The sequence below is a fragment of the Gymnogyps californianus genome, chromosome 8, assembly GCF_018139145.2.
Source record: "Gymnogyps californianus isolate 813 chromosome 8, ASM1813914v2, whole genome shotgun sequence".
Lineage (NCBI taxonomy): Eukaryota > Metazoa > Chordata > Aves > Accipitriformes > Cathartidae > Gymnogyps > Gymnogyps californianus.
In genome coordinates, this window is record NC_059478.1 from 8,751,772 (window position 1) to 8,775,498 (window position 23,727).

The window sequence follows — 23,727 nt, forward strand, 5'->3', positions numbered from 1 at the left end:
CTTTCAGCCAGAAAGCGCGGGGGAAGCTTGCAGGGCTCGCTCGGGTTTTTCGGCTGGGCAGGAGACATGGCCATGGCTCAGGGTGAGCCCGCCTTGCCTCACGTGGGTGGCAAGAGGTGACCTGCACGTGTGCCGTCCCCTGGGTGCTTCCCACTCGGGTCACTTCCCAGGGGAGGCAAGAAGTGAGTTCTCTGCCCTACGGCATGAGCACAGGGAGAATAAATACTGGGAAGATCAGTGAGCTATGAGAAGCCGGGGAGAAAGGCCTGGGGACGCCCAGCCGGGCGGCGCCGCACAGCTCCAGCGCACCCCTCCTCGGGACGCGGCCCACGCGTGTCGCCCCCGCGCGGCGCACGGGGCGGCGGTGCAGCGCTCCCTCCCAGCCGCCAAGGGGGCGCCGCAGCAGGCGGGCGCAGTGGAACGGAGGGGGGTGGTCCGCCCCGCCGCACTGCGCATGCGCCCGCCGCGCGGTGTCAGAGGGCGGGAAGCAGCGGCGGCGGCGGCGAGTGATGCGGCGGCGGCAGCGGGAGCAGCGGGAGCAGCGGGAGCAGCAGCAGCAGCAGCGGGGCCGGGCGTTGCCGGGCGCCGTCGGGGCGCTGTGCCGGGCCCTACCGCCCCGCGGCCGGCCTGCCCCCGACACCCTCCGCCGCGCCAGGTTCGACCGGCCGCAGGCGGTGAGCGCGGGGCCGCCCCGGGACACCCTTCGCCGGCGGCCCCCGCTCTTGCCTAGCGAACCCCTCCTCTTCCTCCGCGCCCTCGGCGAGGGAGGGGCACGGGGACAGGGGCAGCCGCTCGGGGCGGGCACGGGTGGGGGGACATCTCTGGGGGGGGACGGGGGCACCTGTGGGGGGCCAGGGCCTGCGTGGGGGGGACTTCTGTGTGGGCCCCGGGTGGCACGTGTAGTGTGGCTCTCGGCAAACTCGCTGCTCTTGAAAGGGCTTTATCCTCCTGTGGTTTTAACTTAAAGCTTGGTATTTCGCCATGGTCTGCAACACCTTTCTCGTGTCACCTGAGGTTTGCTTCCCTTTGCTGTACACCAGCTGGGGTCTTTCTGCTTCAGGGCTTTACAGGCCGATGCTTGTGGGGCCTCCAGCTCGCACACAGGGTGCTCCGCTCACTCAGTTAGCTATTTTAAGCATTTTACAAGTGTTGACTGAAATTCCAGCTGTAAGAATCACTGTTTCAGTTTGTCAGCATACTGTCCTTGTGTGGCCAAGAAATGATTTCCAGTTCCAACTCATTGTATGCTGCATCTTGTTTGTGAGTTTTTGATACATTCACGGTCAGATCTCTTCAGTGTCTTCAAGTGCTTGTTTGACTACGGGCGAGCTGTGCCATATGTGGTTGTATCAGAGCAGATAGTTTGGAAGCCACGCTCCTGTATGCGTGTGCATCAAAGTAGAAGTGCTGGGTCTTGCTGTACAGCCAACATTAGTAGCCCTTTTCTTCCTGAGTGCACCTTACTGTAGGTACCGTTCATAAGACAGCTAATACGTGATCCTGCCTGATTCGACAGTGTTGGCAGGATGGAGCTGTGCTCTTCCATGTAACAACTGATGCTCAGATACGGGTTTAATTGCCTAATTTTAAGACTAAATATATGGCAGATATTTTGCCTGCTGATCTCCCCCTATCTTTCTTTTGCAGAGCCTGGATTTCTGGAGGCTGCTGTACACTCTTCTGAAACAAATCCACGGAGGCAAGTGGACAGAGTCTGATGCCATAGGTAACCTAGTCAGTCTGGCTGACTATGCGATTTCCATCTGTCCCAGGGAAGTACTGGGACTGGTTTTGTAGCACCTTTTCTTTGGCTCCTTGCTCCCTGTCAGGAGTGCTCCATTTTGAATACCTGTGCCACCAACTTACTGTTGCGTCACAGCTGTGCAGGCAGGTTTACTCCCCTTTGGCTTGCTTTGTGCAGGAAACTGGGATTTTCTTGCGTCGGCTAGGGGCTCTTTATTCCCTTTGACGTTTTACTGCAGGTCAGTCTCTGCAATGATCTTATGCATTCTCAGCATCTGCAGAGATAATTACAGAAATAGATTTGTTTTTCCTTTGATTACTTCTTTCCCTATTCCACATATGACCCATGATTCTATGGTTAATTTTCTATCAAGTCATATGTCAGGGCCGTGAATTATAGGATATGAACCATAAACGCAATGTTTTGGATTGACGTAGACAAAACAAGAAGTAAAGTGTGTGTGATTATTTTCGAGGGACTGTGAATATCTCTGTGGACGGGGCCACTACTCCAGAGAGAAGCTGTATGCACTTTGGCTTCTCACAATGATAGAGCACTATTTACTTCTTAAATTTATGTTATTGCAAGTACGATACTACTCCCCAGACTTCTCTCTTGAAAGATGTCTATCTAGAGCCCTTTCATTGTCAGAGGAAGTTTTGAGAATGGGAATGTCTATGATAGATAAAAGTGTCCTCAGACCAAAACCACTTAAAATCCACTTTTGCCCTTGAAAGCAAAAAAATCTAAACAACATTGTTTAAGCCCCTGAAGAGCGGGGAATCTGATGGCTCTGTAAACGGCGTTAAAAAGGGCTAAGCATTGTGGAGTGTGGAGCAAAATCAGCATAGTTTTGCTGGTAGCTCAGCAGGAAATCAGCATGGTTCTGTGTTACTCACAGGACTGCTATTTTTCATTTGGCTGGTTTTGCTTTTCCACTCATCCACAATCTGCTGTGTACAGTAAGTCAATCTATTGGCTGTCTCCTACAGCTTTGTGGAGGTGCTCCTGCACAAGTGCAACCTCATTGAATCCTGGCTGCTCCCATACTAGTTGCGTGTAGCATTTGGAGACAGGTTTTCGATGTGCATGTGGCAGGTTACTGGCTCTAGAGAGAGCAAACCCAGCCTTTGCTGGTAGATTGAGAGGTAGGAATGTGTGGTTCTGCTCAGAACTGCTCAGCTGATTTTTAAGAAACTTGTTTAGTCACAACTTGGTGATTAAAGCTGAAATTCAGGTTGGAGAGCCGTACTGTTTTTCAAATTACACTAATTACCTTTGCTTGGCCAAGTGAATGAGTTGTCTGCTGCGAACACAATCAATATTTTACTGCCTTTCTTCTGTGTCCCTGCTCTGGAGCACTTGTGGTCTTTCATGTATTTATTTCATGCAAATGAAGTGGAAGCCTTGGGCATAGGGACTAAATAACTTCCTCAGGTTTGTACAGGATCCTGTTGCACAACAAAGAATTGACACAGATTCCTCTAATCCAAGTCTAGTGCTTTAGTCCATGGATCAGGCTTTTCTTTCGTTGCTGTTTTTATACAACCTCTTAATTATCTTAGCTAAAACAAGGAGACCAGCAGTTGCTAGATCCCAGAGGAAGGCTGTGAAGACTCCTTCGGTATAAGGGTTACTGTGTGCATAGGAACAGCTTTCTGGAAGAGAGAAGCCATACCCAAGTGGTCTTGTACCCTTTCTTTTTCTAAAGGAGACATTGAACTTTGGCCTGTAGTCTGCATGTGTTGTTGGGGTCACAGTGGTTCTTTTCACTGCTCTGTAGAGTGAGACCTATATTTCAAGGACTGCATGCCAGATGTTGGACCATTTGCAGTTGTGAGGTGCTAGAATAAAGCAGTGCGTTGCAAGGACAGAATGCTCTTACAGATTCTGCCCATGGAAAAGGACAGATTTTTCCAGAAAATTTTTCCTTGATCTGGGAAGTCCTTTTTATCAAGTGACTTGATAAAGTTGCACCCCAGTGTGTATTTCTGTTTTGAGTTAGTAGTTTTCATTAGTCAGATTTTGATCTGATCTTGTCATATAGGTGAATTTTGGAGATTAAAATTTGCTTTGAATAGAACAGCTAGTAGTCATTCCCTTGTGTCCTGGTTTCGGCTGGAACAGAGTTGACTCTCTTCTTAGTAGCTGGTACAGTGCTGTGTTTTGGATTTAGTGTGAGAATAATGTTGATAACGCGCTGATGTTTTAGTTGTTGCTAAGTAGCGCTTATCTTAAGGCAAGGACTTTTCAGTTTCCCATGCTCTGCCAGCAAGCAGGTGTGCAAGAAGCTGGGAGGGAGCAGAGCTGGGGCAGCTGACCCTGAACTAGACAAAGGGGTATTCCATACCATGGAACATCATGCCCAGTATATAAACAGGGGGGAGTTGGCCGGGAGGGGCGAATCGCTGCTCGGGCATCGGTCAGCAGGTGGTGAGCAATTCCATTGTGCGTCACTTGTCTTTTCTTGGGTGTTATTTCTTTTTTTGTTGTATTCCTTTTCATTACAATTGTTATTCTTAGTTAGTAGTGTATTTTATTTTTGCTTGAGTTATTAAACTGTTCTTATCTCAACCCACAAGTTTTTCTTTTATTTCCTTTCCTCCTCCCCACCCCACTGGGAGGGGGAAGGGGCTACGTGGTGCTTAGTTGCTGGCTGGGGTTAAACCACGACACCTTGTTATGGTTGTGATGTGATATTGTTTACAAAAACTTTCTGCATCGTGTTTTTAAGTGGTTGATGTATTTTATTGCCTAGCTAGCAGAAAATAAAATATTTGAAAATTCACATATAAAAAAACCCCACACAGTTTGATATTTTAAAATGTAGGAACTATTGTGTTCTTGCAAAAAGAAACCAGAAACCCCACTGAAGCCTAGCACTCAGCGGTTATAAAATTCTGCAAATGGCTCTTTTGGTTTCTCATTTTGGAAGAATTTTTTCTTCACACAGTAAAAAACACTTATTGTGAACTTTGGTGGGAAGCCATTAATACACTCTAGCCTTTTAAACATGTCAGAACAATGGGTCTCTCGTCAGTGGAGCATGAGTCAAAGTAAGCTGTGTAATAGTACTCGGGGCATAACCTTACTGATGAAGTCATGATTAATGGTTTCATGCTGCTCTTTCTTCACAGAGGCTGAGAGCTGATAGACTTGGTTAACAACCTAACAACCACACCAGGTAGCAGTGCAATATGCATTTAGATAGTTGGAGGAAATGTTTCTTTTCTGGAGTCGCAATTCATTTTTTATAGTATGGGAAAGAGATCTGGAGCCGCAATATATTTTTGTTTGTTTGACAAATGAAGCAGAAAATGTTTTTCTGCAGCAGTAGTTTCCCATAATACCGCTACCTATGCAGGTGTTTCTTGCCTGAGTGCATGAAGTAATGTATCTGTGTCTGTTCTTGTACTTGATTTAGTTCCTTTCCATCTTGGAAAGGCTGCCAGGCTAATGCATAACCCTTATTTGAATATCATGTTGTAATTCACTGAAAATATTCTGCAGGATTCATGAAGCAGAAGAGCACAGCTTGAGTGTAGTTTTAAGAGAGCTGAACCCTGAGGTTCATCCACAGCTTGGTCTTACTTGCTGAACGTACTTTTATAAATAATGTGCATGCAGAAGGGGATTAGTTGGAAGGACTGTGTGGGTCTTTCTCTATAAATTGCCTAATCCTAATGAAATGCCGTAAGAAGATGTTGTCAAAGAGGAGGTGTTTGAGTGACTGGTGTTATCTGCTATCTGAGTGATGGTTTTTCCTCTCTCTCAGCTGCACATTATGGAGGAATCCATCTTGGTCTTGGGTACCTATACAGCCTCTACTGCCATTTATCTGAGCACCGTTTGCTTGTAAGCAGAGCGCTGTAGAGATGAGGAAGACTAAGTGACTTCTCTAAGGTCATGGAAAGGCTCTTTGAGCCCCAGTTCCAAAACCATGCTTTGACCGCTGGCCCACAATTCCTGCCTGATACTCAGACCAATCGTACCTTCTCATGTGAGGGCAAGTGTGTTGCAGAGGGAGAGATGAAATGGGGGGAGATAAAGGACCAGAGCAACACAGAGTTGCTTCCTTTTGGAAGTATTTCTACCTTTACCTGTTATGGTAATTTCTTTCTTGACAAATGCACAAAGAAAAGAAAAGGGCAACATGAAAACCTAGCTTATGTGAGAATATTCAAGAGTGACCAAAATAAAATCTCTAATATCTGAGTGCTCCCTCTGTGCATGAGGGACTGGAGTGCATATCTACAGCAAGATTTTTAGCAAACCATAGGCATTTCTGCCACCCTAGCATCGTGACGGGAAGCTGCTTGTTTTTACATTCACAGGTTCTGCAAAAAGAGCAAGCGGAGTGATTTAGGTGTTTGGGTTTCCTTTTTGTGTCTGTAATGCAGAAACAAGCTAGATTTAAAACCAATTGTCCAACTGTCATGTGTCTCTGCAGAAGCTCTGCTACACAAAACATTAGTCCTGCAAAAAATTAGTAGCTGTGCACCATCATGTCACCTGCTTAATCATGCTCCTGATCTTGTTTTTTGTTCTTCAGTCATGGTTAATGTCTTTGTCAGGAATTCATCTGTAGCTTTCACGTGGCCAATCATGTATTCCTGCTCCTACTGCTGAAGTTGTGTAGTAATCTGTATAACAGTTTCAGCTGTGTATTTGGTCTGAGGAGCACTCTGGAAGTAGGCATCTCCTTAGGGATCCGCACTCTTGTTTCCCTAAATCCTAAAGCTGGTCAAACAGTGCAAACGATATACCTTCCTCTGGTTTCTCAAGGCGCAAAGGGCTTGGTGGCTCTTTGACTACCAGTTCCTTCCAGCCTCAGCAGAGCTGTAGCAATGTACTGGTCCTATAGGGTTGCTAGCATAGGTCAGCTTACAGCTCCTCCCTGTGTCTTGGCTTTGTATTACTTTTGGTGGATAAGACTCCTTTAGCATTTTGCAAATCGAGTTAAATCAACCACTCTTCACTGTGAGAGTCTCTTGTAATGAACAAATTCCTTTTGAGAGCAACAGGATTTTTTCTTGTTTTTTGTTTTGAAGTTGGTCATTATGTGGTTTTTGAGCTTCAGCAGTCGATGCCAGACAAAGAAAGATTACAATATGTGTCAATGCTGAGGGATGTTTTTACCACAAGTGGCAAGGAGCAGGCAAATGAGTATGTAATGTGATGAATTGGTCTGTTAATTAAGGACAGCAGTGACTATCCCTGTGATTGTGTGAGGTTTGTACTTCCTGTTATTTTTCTGTGTGTGAGTGTGTACCTTTTTATGAAACCCTACGGAGATACTGAAAAAGGGGAGCAGCTTTCTTCCTTACTTTTAAGAATGCCTAAACTGGATCAAACTGAAGGTTCCTCTAGCTCCATCCAGCTGTGCCAGCTGTCAAAAGTGGATGCCCAGGAGAAGGGAAAGAGCAAATATAGAAGGATGCTTTCAGGGGGGTATTCTTTCAGCCTCCAGTAATTTACATCTCAAACCTCTCAAACCAGAGAGGGTATCTTTGTGTTTCATAAGCTTCCATGAACTCCTGTTCCATAAATCCAGTTCCTCCTTGAGCCTGTGTAACTCTGTCCATAGTGTCCCATGGCCAGAAATTTCAGAGGCTTGCTGTATGTGTGAAGAACATCTCTCTAACTTGTTTTGACCCACATGCTTGCTAACTTTGTTTGGTGGCTCACAGTTCTTGTATTGAATGTCGTGCAAATTATTCCCTATTCACCCATTCCACAACGCTCATGGTTTTAAAGAGTTTTGTCATATCCATTCTCAATCCTTGGCCTATGTCATCAGTTCTTACAATGAAGCTGTTCTGTACTTGTGACCGTACTTGTCCTTTCTCTTTGTTTTTTTCCAGGTCTTCTGTAGCCTTTTTGGGACTGAAGAAGTAAAATAACACTGTGAATTTGAGATATGGGGTAACAGTGGATATAGACAACAACATAATGTTGCTCCCTGTGTTCTATTTAGTTTCCTTTCTAGGTTTCTCACATTCAATTTGCTTTTGGATGCATATGAGAACCAAGTGTGATATTGTCATGAAAAATCTTATCTAAGATTGTGTTCCTGAGTCCAGTGGTCAGCTCCAAGCCCATTGCTATGTCAGTAAAGTTAGGATTGTTTTTTCCCTTGTGTGCATAATTTTTCATTTTTTCTAAAAAGGATGTTATCTGTCATTTTAAAGCTTGGGCTTATTAGGTTCTGCAATCCTTCACGATCTGCCTGCATTCCTTACTACTGAGTAATTTCACATCAGCACCAAATTTTCTGTCACTATCACATTGTCCGTGTGTCATTTTGACAGCAACTGTTTAGCACAGAGCCCTCATGTGAAACCACTATTTGTTCCTACCCTCTGGTTCTTGTCTGCGAGGCACTTGTCATTGATTCAAGGGCCTTCCCTCTCCTTCCACCGCAGTGGCTTAGTTTCTTTGTGCAGTTGAATCCCACTGGGAAGTCTAAATGTCCTGCATGGGTTGAATTTTCCTTAATCACTTGCTTGTTGCCTTTGGAGAACTCCAGTAGCTTTTTGAGCAGGACTTCCTTTTACAAGTACTGTTGGTTCTTCCCCAGTATGTATCGTTTATCACTGTGCCCCCTAATTATGTTCTTTATTATAGTTTTCACTTAGTACAGAGCTGAGGCTTACTGGTCAGAACCTTTTTTAATAACAATTTTCTCTGTGTTTCCTCGGTATTTTACAGTTCTGTAGTGCTTGTCTTGTAGCTGTCGGGTAACATTTGTTGGTGTGAAGGAATATGGATCAGAGCATTCCTGAGAGCTGAATAGTCCATGTGGTCTGGTATGCAGTGTGATGTGCTGCATTATCTCTGCCTGCTCACTGGTGCTCAGAGATTTGCAGGAGGCTGTGAAACTCCTACCTCTAAATTCCAGTTTCATTCAGGAGTAAAGTGACTCAGAGTGTTTACTAATTCACAGCATGCTTGGTGGCTCATAAAAAATGAATAGGTGAATTGGAGTCCTGTTAGAGTGGGGATGGCTGTTTACCTTTTTTGCCTTTGTTAATCTTCAAGAGGCCATTACTGACCTTGATCTCAACTTTGAATTTCTTCTTTTCTCTTATCAGTAGTTCCTGTAGATCAGAATGGGGCGGCATAAGGAAGACTTTTACCCTTTACCTCCTGTCCTTTGTCAGTTGTTGATAAAAACTGTAATCTCCACTGTCCTCCACTAATCTTAGCCTTGATTAAAAATTCTTGCTTTCAGAGGAGGCAGCAATTCCTGGAACTGAATGGTAAATGCATTGAATAGTGCAGTGTGTTATTCTCAATTGTTTTCTTCTTTTCAGATAACCAAATTAGGTTTGTAAAGTCAGCATTGTGGTACCATGGCTATGGCAGGCCAGAACTCTATCGGCTCCCCTCCGACGGCTCAGCGGGTAGTCGGGAGCTGCTGCTGGCGTTTTCCTGGCTGCTGCACAGACTCAGCCTCTTGGAGCAGCTTTTGGCTCGGAACAGAGTAAAGACTGGGGATGAAACCTCTGTGTGCACGGTGAGCATATTTGTGTCCTTCCACCTTATCTGTCTATAAGTAATGTTTTGTGACAGCAGCCATGTTATCACTAGTGTGTAATGTGTGGTATCTTGGTACCTTTACAAATAAATGCCTTACTCCAGCTTTAAAAAAACTTAAAGGGGCCAGCATCTGGAACCTGTTTTCTTTCACTTCTCTAAACTTTCTGTGTGCAGGTGATCTAGGTTCCTTCTCTTTTTCAAACTCCTACCCCTACCTGAATTCCCTGATTTTTATTTGCAGTATAGGTGAGACCGGTGTGGAGGAGTATAAGTGTGAATGTCTTTGATCTCTATGCTTCTGAGTTTTGTGCTTCCAGACTGTAGCATGAGTGGTTCTACAGTGTAGGCAAACAGGTTTGCTGTGAATGCTGAGTATGTTCGCACCGGGTAGAGCAAGTAATCCTAAGGCAAATAGTACTTTTTAAAAACTTCAAGATCTCAAATGGCAGCTACTGCTCTTAGGGTAACTAATGACCTTGTAGCCTCCTTGAGAGAACAGTGGGGTATATTGTTGTGTTTTCATCAATAAAACTATGTTAGCACATAGAAAGATAGAAAGCCTGCTCTGAAGGAAGCTAAGGATAGCTGTTTGTCTGCTTTAGCTGCAATATATATATGTGATCAAAAAAAAAAAGGGGGGGGGCAAAAAAATTCACAAAAACACAGTCTAGTAATGTTTGGTAATACTGCTTTCAACATCCGTTCCTTGCATTTAAGACCGCATGCACATGTTACTGTATAGACAATTGCTCTGGACCATAGAGTGAGAAGCTCAGGAGAGAAGATGATGTGTTTTCCATGTGTATATGTTGTTTGTTGCAAATAAACCGTCCCTGCTCTTAACAGAACAGATAACATAGGCTGAATTTAAACTAATTGGTGCAATGCCTTAGTGTGGCCGAGGCCTCTCTAGATGGTTGTGAGTTCTAAGTCATCTTCATCTGGTCAGACATTAATTACTGGTCAGCCTGGTTCAAAATGACAGGCTCACAGAATTGTCTCATTTTTTGGCAAAGGACGTTGTAGGTCAGAAGCCCTACCTGCTGATACCTCGTAATGTCTAAGACCTTGTGGTCTTCATGGTCATGTATACGTGCTCCCCTAGGCTGTAGGCTGCCTGGTTTTCCAGAATCTTTCTAGGGGACAGCAAAGCCGGAAAGCGCGAGTTCGGAAAGCTATGATATAGATACAGTGTCTTCGGAAGGAAAACGCTTGTACAAATGGAAAACAGCTCAAAGGGAAGACTCGCCTTTGTAACAACATGCTAACAGTATTTTGATAAAAGGGACCACTTGCTACACTACAGTTGTTTGCTGCACAGAATAGAGAGCACAAGAGGCGGTGCTTGGTGCACTGGGTGTGAGTGGTGGTGCCCTCCGGTGATGTGAAGGATGCTTTGAGACTTTAGGAAAAACACACTTCTGGAGAATTTTTTACTTTAAACTTCTTTTTGTTTTTCTTGTGTGGTAGCAGATTATTTTTTGCGTCCTTAATTTCTATTACAAGAGAGTGATGAGTGAAGTGTAGCAGTGACATAATTCAGGAAATGGGGCAGCGCCCATGTTATTTTCTCTAAGGTCTCAAGTTTTGCATTTTCCAAAAGGAGATGAAAGAACTATAGTAATACAATGTTATCTCTTATGGCCACACAGAGGCACACTGAGAAATTTATTGCTGTGCCTTTCACTGCAATTCTAACCTGCTCTACCTGTGTTTCTCAAAAAGCGTGGAATACATATTTCATGTTTTTATCCAATAACTGTCGAAATGGTGTTTGGAAAGGTTTACAGGTCTGGAAAATTTCTTTTCAATAGGCTAGACAAAAATTTTATAGACTGGGAGTTGGAGTTAGCATGTGTATGTAAGGCTCATTGTATCAATGGCAACATTTCTTGTATGGTGTTCATCTAGTAAGTTTTCATGCTCCAATAAAAATAGATGTGCGTGGCGAAAAAAAGATAGAACGTAGTTACAGCGTAACTAGTGTGTTTTGTGATTTTGCATCACAAGAAAGTTAAAACAAACAGAATTTTGAGGGAGAGGTCTTATTTTTTATTTGATCAACTAGGCATTACAAAACCAATACATTCAACCAATAAGACCCAACCAAATTAAGATCTAAGAATGCACAGTTAAGGACGTAAGGAGGTAATGGTGGGTGAGAAGGAGAAGATAGGTGGGTCACACACCTCATTTTGATTAGTAAGTCAGTTCTTTGTAAACCACTTATGAAAGCCTGTTGTTTGTTGCATAAGTGTGGTAGTTTTGTTGTTGTTATATGTTGTTATTTGATAATTATTGTTATTTTATGGGATACCTTCATGTGGCAAAGTCTAGTCATTAGTCAGACAGCATTCAACAATATAGCCCCTAAAATCATAGTAAGAAAGGAAGAAGGTGAGGTTGTCAGTTTGACACCTGACATCTTGTGAGTTAAAGTACAGCTTGAACAATTGAAGTACTGGAATTTTGACTCTGGGAATGTTAAATACCAGGCATTTGTGATACTTAAGCTAAAGTGTTGGTAGATCTGTAACAAATTGTAGAGGCGTTGCTAAACATGATGCCAGAGATGTAGTCTCTGCAGTCGTAACTCTCTTCTATTTAAATTGAAGGAAAAGAGTAAAAGAAGAAGAAAAAAGCTTCACTAGAGAAAGATCTGTCTCAAAAAAGAAAGAAAGAAAAGGAAATGTTCTTTAAAACAACTGAAATTCTCAGCCGAGAAAGAGCTTGAAAAATCTTCCACTGCATGGAGTCTGTCTTTTTTTTTAAATTATTATAAACAAATGAAAATATTTTCCTGAAATGAAAATGTTGCTAAACAAAAATCCATGAAATAGTATTTGGTTCTGTGCATTGCTGAGATCTATGCCAAAATCAGCAAAGCATGAAAGCCAGTACTTACTGGCAAAGCACATCTGTTGGTCTACTAGTGAGAATAAATGTGAAGAAAATCCTTACCCTTTGTCTTCATCTAAAAAAATGGGAGCCTCGAGGACTGTAGGCATAGCTGTAGTTCAAATTGATATTCACATGGTTTGCTTTTAAAATTTTGTCTGAAATCCACAAAAGTGTACAGGGTCTGTTGTATGAAGAAGAGAGAATGCAGCTAATCCCTAAATTAAGGGTACAATCATGTTCTGACTATTCTTTCAGCCCAAGTTTGAAACAAAGCCTACAGCCTGCTAAGTTGCTGATAATATGCCAAATACCCAACATATCAAGGGCCAATTAAATTAATTCCTTTCATTTCATTTCAGATTACCACTCTCCGGCCTTTTTTTCTTTGCAGTTCCTTAGCAACACAGTTTTCTTCCCCTGCAAATTGAACACTTCCATCAGCTCTAAGGGATTTCAGGATGGTTATTTATAGAGGGACAAGGGTATTCATGACACATGATGGACATGGAGCCGCTGCATGGAATTCATAATCTTAAGATCCTGAGCTGGGGAAGGTTTCCACAAGCTGACTTTTACATGCACTTAATCTTCAGAATCAAAAGTTAAGTGATTCCTAAAATTATAAACTAAACAGTGGTGAAAGCATGATGAAAGGGTTAAGGTGGTAGGAGGTAGTGCTTAATATGGCTAATGTAATTAAAAAAAATAATCTTGAGGTAGTTGTTGGTAGGGACAGGTATGGTTAGTAGCCTAGGATGATTATATGGGTTGACTGCTTTTGTGTGTTAGGTAAGAAAATCCTTCAGGGCACCTTGTCTCATGTGGCCTCCAGCTCATTTTTTTTTTTTTTTTTTTGGAAGGGCAGTACTGCAGTCTCTCCTGAGCCAGGTTACTGCATGCCTGCTGCAGGCTGCCCCGATGAGCAGGACTGAAGGAGCTACTGCCCTCTCCAGCCTTCTACCCACGGCTCTCTTCCAGTATGTGAAGTTCATAAACTGAGCGGGGAGACAGTTAAAAGAGCAGACTGGAACCCGTGTTGCTGTGCAGGAGGAACAGGAGAGGGAAGAAGGGATCGATGGTGCATGTCAGACTCTGGTACCTGGCTGCTGTAGTGCAAGTCCGTTCTCTGAATTTACTGTGCTGATCTGTCAGCACGTTGGTGACTCCAGAGGCAGTAAGTGAAAGTTCAAACCTTGCAGTGGTCAACTCTTTAAAAAAAGTAATCGCTAATTCTGTTAGATCCATAAAGACTTAAGTACAATCTGAATTGGAGGTGCACATCGATTTACTGAAGTGTCTACTTGGGAGTTCTCTCCTGTTATTGCCTTAAAGCACTCGGCGATTAATTGATGGACATTGTCTTCAAAGGCTTTTTACACCCCTTGTGGACTTCTATCTCAAATATGCACTGCCATGATGTCAGTCTTAACATCTTTTGTTGCTTTGGTGATCATGTACAGGCAGATTATTCTCAAGTGCCATTCATTGATTCCTATTTACACATGAAAATTGTAGAGTACAAAACACATCTGAAAACTTGTAGGTGAAACGCTGTCCTTCACTGAACCTGTAAGGCAGACCTGGGGAGTTCTCATATTCTCTCTCTCTCTCTCTGAGAAGCAGATAATTGCTTGATATAAACCTGCCTTTTTAGCACATTCAGTATTTGACTAATTTTTTTTTGCCTCACTTTTTAAATTTTACTGATATCATCACAGCTTTCTCCAAATCTATGATGGTTTGTGCAGATAATAGCAGTACTCTGTAAGCATGTATTCTTTCCGTTTCCAGGGAGGAATACTGCCTGTACTGGTATTATTTCTACAGCTGAAATTAATCTCTGCCCCATAATTCAATTATGTGTGGAGGCTGTTGAGTTTTTTAAATGGGGGTAGTGATGTTATATCCCTCATTATCACCAGGATGCGTGGTACAAATACTGGTTCTTGGTTCCACTAATTCCCTCTGCCTGCTTCTTGCCCTCTGAGTGAAATTGGATGCCCCTCCCCTTTGTGAATTTATAGTAATCAACAAATAGAGCTATTATGGCTATTATAGTTGGAATTCATGTGTGTGTCTCTAGCATGCCAAAGTGAACTCAGTTTAATTACTTCTGGTGGGGAAAAATGAAACTAAACTTGCCTTCTGACTCTTCGCTTTGCAATTTGATTAATCTTTTGTTTGTCATGGTCTAGTGTGGCTCACTGGCTATTTCCAGTATAGTGTAAGGCTTACGCTTGGTCTAATCTTGTTGTTGAAATGCCTTTCTCTTATGGAAATCTTGACTGTCACTGCTGTTCCATAAACTACGTTATTAGAGGAAAGTGTTAACGTAGCAGCCAAGCTTGATGTTCTCCGCAGCAGAAAACCAGGAAACCTTTGGCACTAGAGTCAGTAAATATAAATTTTCTGGGTTTTTTTTCCCTTCTTCACCTATTCCAGTGGGGGCGGAGGAAGGAATTCTATTAACCTATTGATTCTGAGTCAGAAGCATAATTACTTTCCAGATCCTTATGGGCTATATTAGTCTGTCAGCTTTCATTTTTTTTATTTCCTTCCCTTGTTCCTTGTGCTTACACTTCTATTCTCTTTGTCCTCCTATCTTCCTAGTAACTCTCACCATTTATTTTTGCCCTTTTTTTGCTACTCTTGTTGCTGTATTCAGTAGCTGCTAAGGCTTTTTTAAAAGCCGTCCCCGAAACCTAAACAGAGGGCACCGGCTCCTTAAAGTTTCTCCTGCAGAATTTCCCTCGCCACATTTTTGCCAACGAGCAGCGCTGCTTTGCCTGTGGCAGCCTGATGTGTTTGGTGTGTGCTGCACCCGTCTCCATGCCGCCTCTGCTGGGGTAGCACCAGGGCCGGACCTTTGCAGCTCACTGGGCTCCTGTGTGGCTGAGAAGTCTATTGTAGCACACTCGTTGCACTGCTGCCCACCCTGTAAATGCTTCTGCCAGAAACTAAGGGAGAAAAAATCTTTGAATTTTGCTTTTCTGCATACTTTTTGAAGTCACTTCCTGAACAGGTAACTGTTTAACCCTGAAATGTTAATTTTTGTCTTTAGTTACTGATATTGCCTGTAGGCTTATGTTTTGTGGTCCGAGGTGATTAAATTAGGAATATGTTTTTGCCATACAAGAACTGGAGCACATTATAGTTTGGACTCTTGAAATGCACTTTTTTTTTGTGTTGAAGCACAAGTTACAGGTGATAGCTGAAATTGTCTCCCTGTCGTTCTGCATGTGCATAGGTATATGCTATTCCTTCAGATCTTTTGTGTGTTTTTTAATTCCATGCTTTGGACTTGTCATTGAACCTTTTTCCCAATGAAAACCAATTTCCTGTGGTACACTGGAAAATGTACGGTTAACAACATTTATTTTTGCCTGACACAGTGAATACACTTTTAAGAGTCTTTTTTTTTTCTTTTTGGACAGCATGTCAAGGTAAAATGCTCTAAAAGAGGAGTCTGAAATGATCAGAAAGGCTTATAATTTATTGAATTTGCTGTTTCTCTGGTAATGTCTGAATTTCAAATAAATGCAAAATTTCTTGAACCTGGTGTTACAGCTGATGTGTTCTGGATGGGATTCTACCAACAGGCACTGGAGTCACTTGAGCTTTCACGTGAGGAGAGGAAGATGAGGACTGGCATGCTAATAGGAAGGCTTAGCATGGTCATAGTGGTACTCTGTACTTTGCTGAAATCCTGTGTAGGGAGCCCCTTCCTTGTCTGTTGGGGAAACCGAGTGATTTTAAGATGTTTTAGTGCCTCTCCTGCCCTCCAGTGGTGGGGAGCAGCCAGTACCTTTGGTACCTTCTGATTCTCTTTGCTCTCTGGCCTTTTGATTTAAATGAGAACATCCTCTGCTGTCGGTGTCCCACTTTAAGTGATCAGGGTTTAACTCTCGTTGGAGGATCTTTTGAAATAAAGCACTTTTTTCTCAGGAGGACAAAAGGAGCGTGCAAAGAAGGGCATGGCAGACCTTCTACATATGGCAGAGCTCTGCCTCTCCTCTCCTGGAGGGCAGTTACAGTTTCTTCTCCTGTTGGCCTCTTGCTCCAGATTTGCTGCTGATGTAGCATGCTGCATCTTTCTCTCTTCACCGATTACCCCCTGTCCAGCAGGTTGCCACAGTGGAGCAAAATGGACGTGGGCAAGCAGGGCTGCAGCTGCAGGCAGAGGAAATGCAGTGCAAGACATTATCTATATTGCATTTCTTGAGCCCTGCAAAATGCAGTGCTCTGTGAGTTAAGGTCTACCCTGCCACGTGTGTGTTTTAGTATATTTGGTTTCCATGTTTTGTCTGAATACATGATGCAGTAAGCTTTGGGATTTAAATGTTATTTTAAAACCTTGCAGCTCCAAAGATTAGGCAATGCTGCTGTGCTCTTTTAAAGGCATAGTGCTTTTGCTCTATTGCAGAGCTCTTAAGTAACCTCCTGAATGAGTGAGGAGGGATGGGATAAGGGACTGACTTGCTCTAGTGCCTCAGGCCTGTGGCTTCTGCCAGACAGGCTAGTTTGAACAAGGCAGGAATGGGTAGGAGCTGTGTTCACACTTTCTGTCTTCCCTCAGCACTTTCTCTTTTTCACTCTTTGCCAAAAGTGAGCTTTTGAGAGTGCTGTTGTGAGTAGTAATTTTTACAAAAGGCATTGAAATTTAAAAGCTAAAAGGCCTTGCGGAAACACAGGATTTTACATTATTTATTTTTAATTGCTGAATACGCTATGAGCGTAACTTTTACGTTGTGAGCAGTTATGTTTGTGGAAAACATTCTTCTGTGCAAATATCTGGATATTTAATTGGTTTGTGCATCATGTGGGAGTGGGTTCTTACACCATCTATCTTCCCATGCATACGTCTAATCTGGATCCTACCTTGTCTATGAGGAAATCCAATTAGTGTTGTTGATGGTGCTGTTAATGGAAATAGTGTTGTCGCTTTCACATTCATCTGTTCAAATTGTTCCTTTTCACGTTTTGCCCTCCTGCATATAGATATATGGCTGTATTAATTAAGAAAGCATGTCTGATACTGTTATTTCTGGCTATGGTGTTTAATTTTAAAAAAAATTATGCTCCGTTTAAAGATCTGTAATTACACAGCTTAACATATGTTATGTCACATCAAAACCATTGTCTGAATTATGAGCGGTTCAGAATGAGCGCTCAGTAAAAGCTGCAGAAGCACTTTATTGGCTTGATTTATGTGATTGCCTTGCCTTTCCTGAGTCCTGCAGCAAGGGATCTAGATATGCTCCTTCCCACCTTTGTGATACCAGGCTGCGTGCTTAGCGTAGTTAAGATTTGAGTAGTACCTGAGAGTAAATAGTTTCTGTCTAGACCCAGATTAACTCAGGCGCAAGTGAGTAGCGGGCTGGGAGCGTGCATTGGAGGTTTCAACTGGCAGTTGCTTTATTTTGCTCTGCTCAAGGGTTGATGTCAGGGAGTTGACCTAATGCACGTATCCATGGGTTAAACGTGTTATCCTTGTTCCAGGAGGGTTGCTTCACCATGGGAAGAGCAGCAAGCTGTTTGCTGGCTGTCTGAATATGGAAGCAGAGAGCTGATCCTTGGAGGGATGTGGAAGATGTCCGGGGAAAAGCCACAGCGGGCTGGGGGTGAGCCGGGGGTGAGCCGGCGGCGGCCGGGCTCTGTCCTTTACCGACAGGTGGCAGCTCGTAGTCAGAAAAGAGCATCTCTCGGGGAGCTAGCCCTGCTGTAGCCTTGTTTTTACAGCAATGCAGGCAGCATAGGCCTTTTCATTTCCATTGTGCGTACAGGGCATAGTAAATTTATTAAGGTAAGAATTTACAAGCATTAAGATACCTAGATGAATTGGAAAAGTACAGAAAGTGTAGAAGTGTGATGAAGTTGCACAACAAACGGTTTTCTTTGCAGTACTGCTTGTGGCATATTGTAAGTTCTCCACTGAATCTGCAGGGAATTTTGCTTTAAAACAATTTTTGGAGTTCGTTTAATTCAAAGTGTGTGAACAGAGCAAGGTCAGCCACATACCAGGTCACTAAAATCTTCAAATGGAGCAAGTAGTGCAAAAAATGCTGCCTTCTCACGTGTCTGCAAACACATTGATGCTTATGTTGTTCTTTGATAGACTATTTATATGATGAAGTACTTGTTTAATTTATCTCTATCCACTGTTGGTAGAACTGCTCTCCGATTTCCAATAACATGGGATTGCTTTGTATTTCAAACCAAAAAGAAAAGCTTTATTTCTGCTCTAAAAGTTGAAACTTCTTAATCTTTAATTTCTCTCTAAGCACGTTGCATGCAAATTGTTTGCTCAGATGTATGGAATGTGAATGAAAAGTGATATATCACCATGTCTTTTTTCACACCCTCCTTTCTCCCACCCCTTATTCTTTTCCTGTAAATACTTATATATCTGATGGCTTTTTTCAGTTCAGTGTGTTTCGTGAATCTGACTTGTCTGCTCAGAGCACTTCTGCCATGAGGACTGTTGGCTTTTTTTACACTTGCTGCATTGTCTAACCACGAGTCTATTCACATGTTTTGAGAATGATCTGGCATCTTTTTTCATAACAATTGGACTTGAAAGAGCCTGGGGAGGAATGTTTCGGGCAAAACTCCTGTGGTGTTGGAGACTGAATTCTAGGCTGCCTTGCAAAAATTTTAAATGTATGCTCTTAGGACATAAACCGGGTTTAGCTCTGACTAAGCCAGAGATGTATTTATGAGCTTGGGGTAGATTTTGTAGTTTGTGAGCTGCCTTAGTTGGGACGGTGATGTGTGGTGTCCTGGAACGTGTATTTATTATGGGGCTTAGCTGGTTATTTGCCTGGATCTTTTCCCACAGGGAGAGCTGGGTTTAAGTTCTGCCTAAGTGCAGGCAGGATGATAGTTCAGGATTTGGCTTGAAGAGAGTTCATGTAAATATATGCATGTCGCCTTCATCAGGCTTGTGCTTGCTTTTCTGAGTCGTGCCAATTAATGGATATTGAGATCTTCTAACAGCAGTACTTTGAGCTTTTAGGACAGAAAAGCTCGTTTGGGGTGAGTTACAGTGGGAGTGGAATTGAGGGGCTTCATTCTAGCTTCTGCTTAAGTTACGCTAATCACAGGTGCTCTGGAGAGTCCACATCATCCAGTTTGACAAGACTAGCTCTGATACCACCAGTGCAATGGGAAAAGACTGACACTGCAATGAGGGTATCATACGTGTTGATGTGGCTTTTGTACTGCAAGCCTGTGGCACCGTTCTGTAGCTGGAGTCCATGCACCTCCCTTCTCTGAAACAGAATCAAAGAGTAACATTAATTGCAGCAAACAGTTTACAAGCAAAAAGCTTTTCTGGTAAGTGGCTATGAAATGATCTCTTCCAGAGCTGGTGTGGAGCGTTCCAAGTGCGGGGAGCCCATTGAGAGCCCTGGGTAGTTGTCTTGGCTGCTCTCTTTATGACTTTGACTAAATAATATACACTTCTGTGTCTCGGAAGTGAATGTAGGTGTGTACCCATGTTGCTGCATAGATTAGATAAATTTACAGTGATATTTGAAGCAAAGGCTCTAGCTTGGGCTGGTATTTTAGTGATTTTTCTCCCACTGGGAGAGCAGTAAATAGTCTTAGATTGTAAAGTTGGGACTAGAAATTGAGGTCACAGTATAGTATGCAAGACCTTTTTTTTTACCTTGTTTACCTTATGCCAGGCTAAGTATTTCATAGCAAAAGTAAATTTTTTGTGCAGTTTGTGAAATAAATAATAGAGATCCTCTTAAAAAATGCATTGGCTGGCTTCCTTATTTTAATATTAATAAGGCAGGTTGCTACAATAAAATTAGCTCTGCATGGTGTTTGTCACTGTACTGCCAAAACAGTCGAGTCTAATGCCATTCCTTCCTGAAATGAATCCTCAGGAGAGCAGTATTTGTGCCATTCTGAAACCTCTAACCAGGGAAGTTGGAGTTGAACTATAAATTATGGAAAACGCAGATTTTAATCTGGGAATCCCAAGTCTGTCTTTGGCCTTGCGGCTTTCTGGCTGCTTATGTGAAGTGTTTTAATGTTGTTTACACATGCGTTTTCTCTGCTGTAGTGACTAATATCCTATTGCTTGGCTCATCATATTTATGGACAACGTGGTGATCATATCTGTATGGTTTCACAGTCCAGAAACCTCTCCTGGTGGGAGCAAGACAGTCTGAACCATGATGGTACTTAGCTAGGACTGCAACACCCTAGGACCCAGTGCCTTTTGATTTAGGGGCACGGGGCTGAAGGCATCTGAGGAAAAAGAGTGATATTGCAGTTGGCACAAAGGAGATACTGTCTTTTTTTTTTTTTTTTTTTTTTTTTTGGAAAGATGGATCTATGCCTTTAAAAGGAAAAGCCCTTTACCAGCCCTGTGCCCCTGTGATTTATAGCATGCATTTATCTGAACCACAGAGCAAAGGGAAAAAAACCTGTAATCTTGATACATTTTGTTATGTGACCAGAACAGCATTTTTGTGCTTATAAATAATATGAACACTCATTGTATTAGAGGCCCTGTCAACTGAGGTGATATTTAGGTTAAAACAAGCATTAGGGGGTTATTTGATCACGTTTATAGATACACTTCTGCTGAAATCTGCATTTAAAGCAAGATTAAACTCTCTTCATTTTACAGTTTGCATTTTTAGTTTAGGATCCAAATTGGAATGACATTCAAGCTTTGCCTGCCAACTGAATCTTTATAAGATTTTATTGAACATGGAAGTCTGTGAAGCAGGGAAGCACATATGTTTAAATACCATCAAGGTCTATGGGTCCAAATATCTGCTTAAGTGTTTTCTTGAAAACAGTCATGTTTCAAGTAGGCTTTTTAAATTTCTACTTTAAAGAAATGTCTTGAGAGTCCAACAACTGGGAGACACTTTCTTAGCTGGCGAACGTCCGTTCTGAATAACCAGGCCTTTGCAGTTCTGTGTTATTTCTCCTTCTTATGATATACTGTAGTCAAAAATTTGGAATTATGGATTGTGTTTATTTTATGTTCTTTCTATAGACTGGATGAAGTGGACAGCTCAGCCTTACTTTAAGTGGTGTTACTGGCATCAGAAGTAAAACAACCCATGTCTTCTTCCCCTTTTAAGTTGCAATCTGCAGGAGTCTTAGCTGAAAACAGAGAGAGATATCTGTTTGTAAATGTGAATAATCTCTTTGTGCAAGAGGCTGGGGGAGGTGGAATTCCCCCATGTTCCTTGGGAAAGAGATACAACAGAAAGGTCTTGCTTGCTTTATGCCATTGGCCAAGCAGAAATTTCATTCAGAAGATGAAGGTGGATGTTCATGGTTGGTTGTTGGGTTTTTTTGTTGTTCCCCCCCCCCCCCCCCCCCCCCCCCGGCAGCAGAAGGAAAGGGGGACAAGATGAACAAAAGGAAACTCTTTGCTTCTCCTTTCTTCCTTCCAAATTACTCTAGAGAAAGGCAAAACAAGGCAAGACAGGTGGTGCAGCTGTAGCTGGGAGTGCCTCTGTGGGCTCCTGGCCAATGTCAGCTGGATGATTGTTTCTTTTCCTCTATCCTGCAAGAAGGGAAATGCTGGATGGAGAAAAGAAAATAGCTGGGTAAGCACAGGCCTGCAATTTTGTCCCTATGTAAGGCATTGATTTACAAAATAGGGTCACCGAATACAGCCTGCAGCACTTTCGGGAAGACACTAGAGGAGCTAAATCTGTTTTTTATGTTCTTTGACTTATTAGAATCTAGTCAAAATGTGATTTCCCCCCCCCCCCCCCCAATCTGGGTAAAGAACATGCTTGCTGTCTCAAGAACACTGTGTCTTCCTGGGTACAGAAAATGAAAGATGGGAGAGGAGACAGCTCACCACGTCACAGCTGAGAAGCTGATATTTATTCCAGACTTCAGTACTTGTTTAGGCTGTTCCCAGTCCTGTATTCTAAAAGATTACAATTTCTTTCTACTGCTGGAACTTACTTCCTTTTTTGGGGATTTTTTCCTCCTTGGCCTATTTGCCTTGTATGTTCTTCACTACTGAATGATTTGAAAATATTGAAGCTAACTTAAAACATTTGGGTATTCTCTTCTGCTTTTAGTGTGAAGATGATTTGCCTAACAGCCAGAAAGGTACAACTGAAATAGCACCTGAATATGAGCTAGAAGACAGAGTAGATGTTCGATATCTTCAGTGGTTAAATGGGAGGCTGAGGTTCCAGTGGCGCAGTTTGCATGCTCAGCACCAAGAGCAGTGCAAACTTTTGCACAAGGTAAATGATTCTTCTAACTCATTATGGCATTGTTTATTATTTAAAAGCCTTGTCAGCTACTGCTAAATGTACAAATTATTCTTGTTTGCTAGTTCTGCATTTTCTGTAGATAAGAGTGAATTATCTAAATATAAGTATCCCCACCTTTCCTCAGTGTGGCAGAACCATGAGAAAATGAAGTATGTACAGTGTTCGTAAGGTTATAATTGTTGTATAAAAGTCTCTCTTGCAGGTTGGCACATTAGGCAGTTCTGCAACCATAGGCTGTCTCCATTTTTCTCAGAAAATGCCTGGTAGAAGCAAGACAGAGCACTCTGGTCCCACAGACAAGAAGTAGCGATTCAGAACTATAAGTTCCTCAGAAATGTGGATTCAAAATATTGAGCACAGGTGTTGAAAGTAATAGCAGCAAAATAAAATGCAGTTTCCCTTTCTGAAGTACTAGGGAACATCTGAGCAGAACCCAAAATCTACCTGCTCTTAAATCAGGAATCGGTAGTGGTCTCTACATTGCTAAGATTCCAGTTCTGTTCCCATTTATGAATGATGTTTATATGCCTGTTTAAAAATCACAGACATCTGGGAGCAATCATGTCTGCTTAGGATGGAAACAGCCTGCAGTCCCAAAGTTGACAGTGACGGTGACTGCAGAGACAAATTTAAAGAAATGGTTCTAAAGATAGTCCTAAAAGTTATTCAATAATGTCTTCCATAGGCCCTCTTTCTCCATTCATATCTCTTCAGGTAACTTATATGGAGCCACTTGGTATTGTACTCAGAACCTTCACAGAAAACCTTTCTGAGAATAGGAATGGTTTTGAGAAATTTCTCCTCAAAGAACAACATTTATCAGAAACTTGTCAGAATCAGAACAAGAGGGTTTTGAATGAAGATGCCTTCTTGGTTTTAATCCCGTGTCTGACAGAGCAATGCTGAAAACTATAATGAGGTTACATTTTGTTCTTCACATGAATTGATTGCTAGGGAAGATGTCTGATTGACAGCCCTAGGGAAAGATCAAGTGCTGTGTGTGCAGCATCTAAAATAACCTTTTGCTTCTCATTGCCCACTGTGAATGTGCTTTCCTGATCTGGGAACGAAGATAGCAGTTCACCGTAAGTGCAGGTGCAGTCCTTGGCTTTTGCACTGAGATTACAGACAGTGATGCTATTGGGAGAGGTGGCTTAGTGATATAAAACTGAAACGAAATGATTGGCATCTTCTCCACTTGATAAGCTACCTCTATTTAAGGTATGCTGATTTTTATAGTAGGTGAGGCAAATACCTCCATAA

The 23,727-nt window shown here is 42.6% G+C and overlaps 1 protein-coding gene across 1 annotated transcript in view; it reads left to right on the forward strand.

The window, feature by feature from the left end:
* The first annotated feature begins 509 nt into the window (after positions 1-509).
* The window catches only part of TEDC1 (tubulin epsilon and delta complex 1), a 75,214-nt gene continuing 51,996 nt past the window's right edge, over positions 510-23,727 (forward strand). Inside the window, exons 1-4 of the mRNA XM_050901014.1 lie at positions 510-674; positions 1,648-1,726; positions 9,061-9,263; positions 22,264-22,434. Coding sequence (XP_050756971.1) covers positions 510-674; positions 1,648-1,726; positions 9,061-9,263; positions 22,264-22,434 — 618 coding nt within the window. The remainder of the gene's footprint in view (positions 675-1,647; positions 1,727-9,060; positions 9,264-22,263; positions 22,435-23,727) is intronic.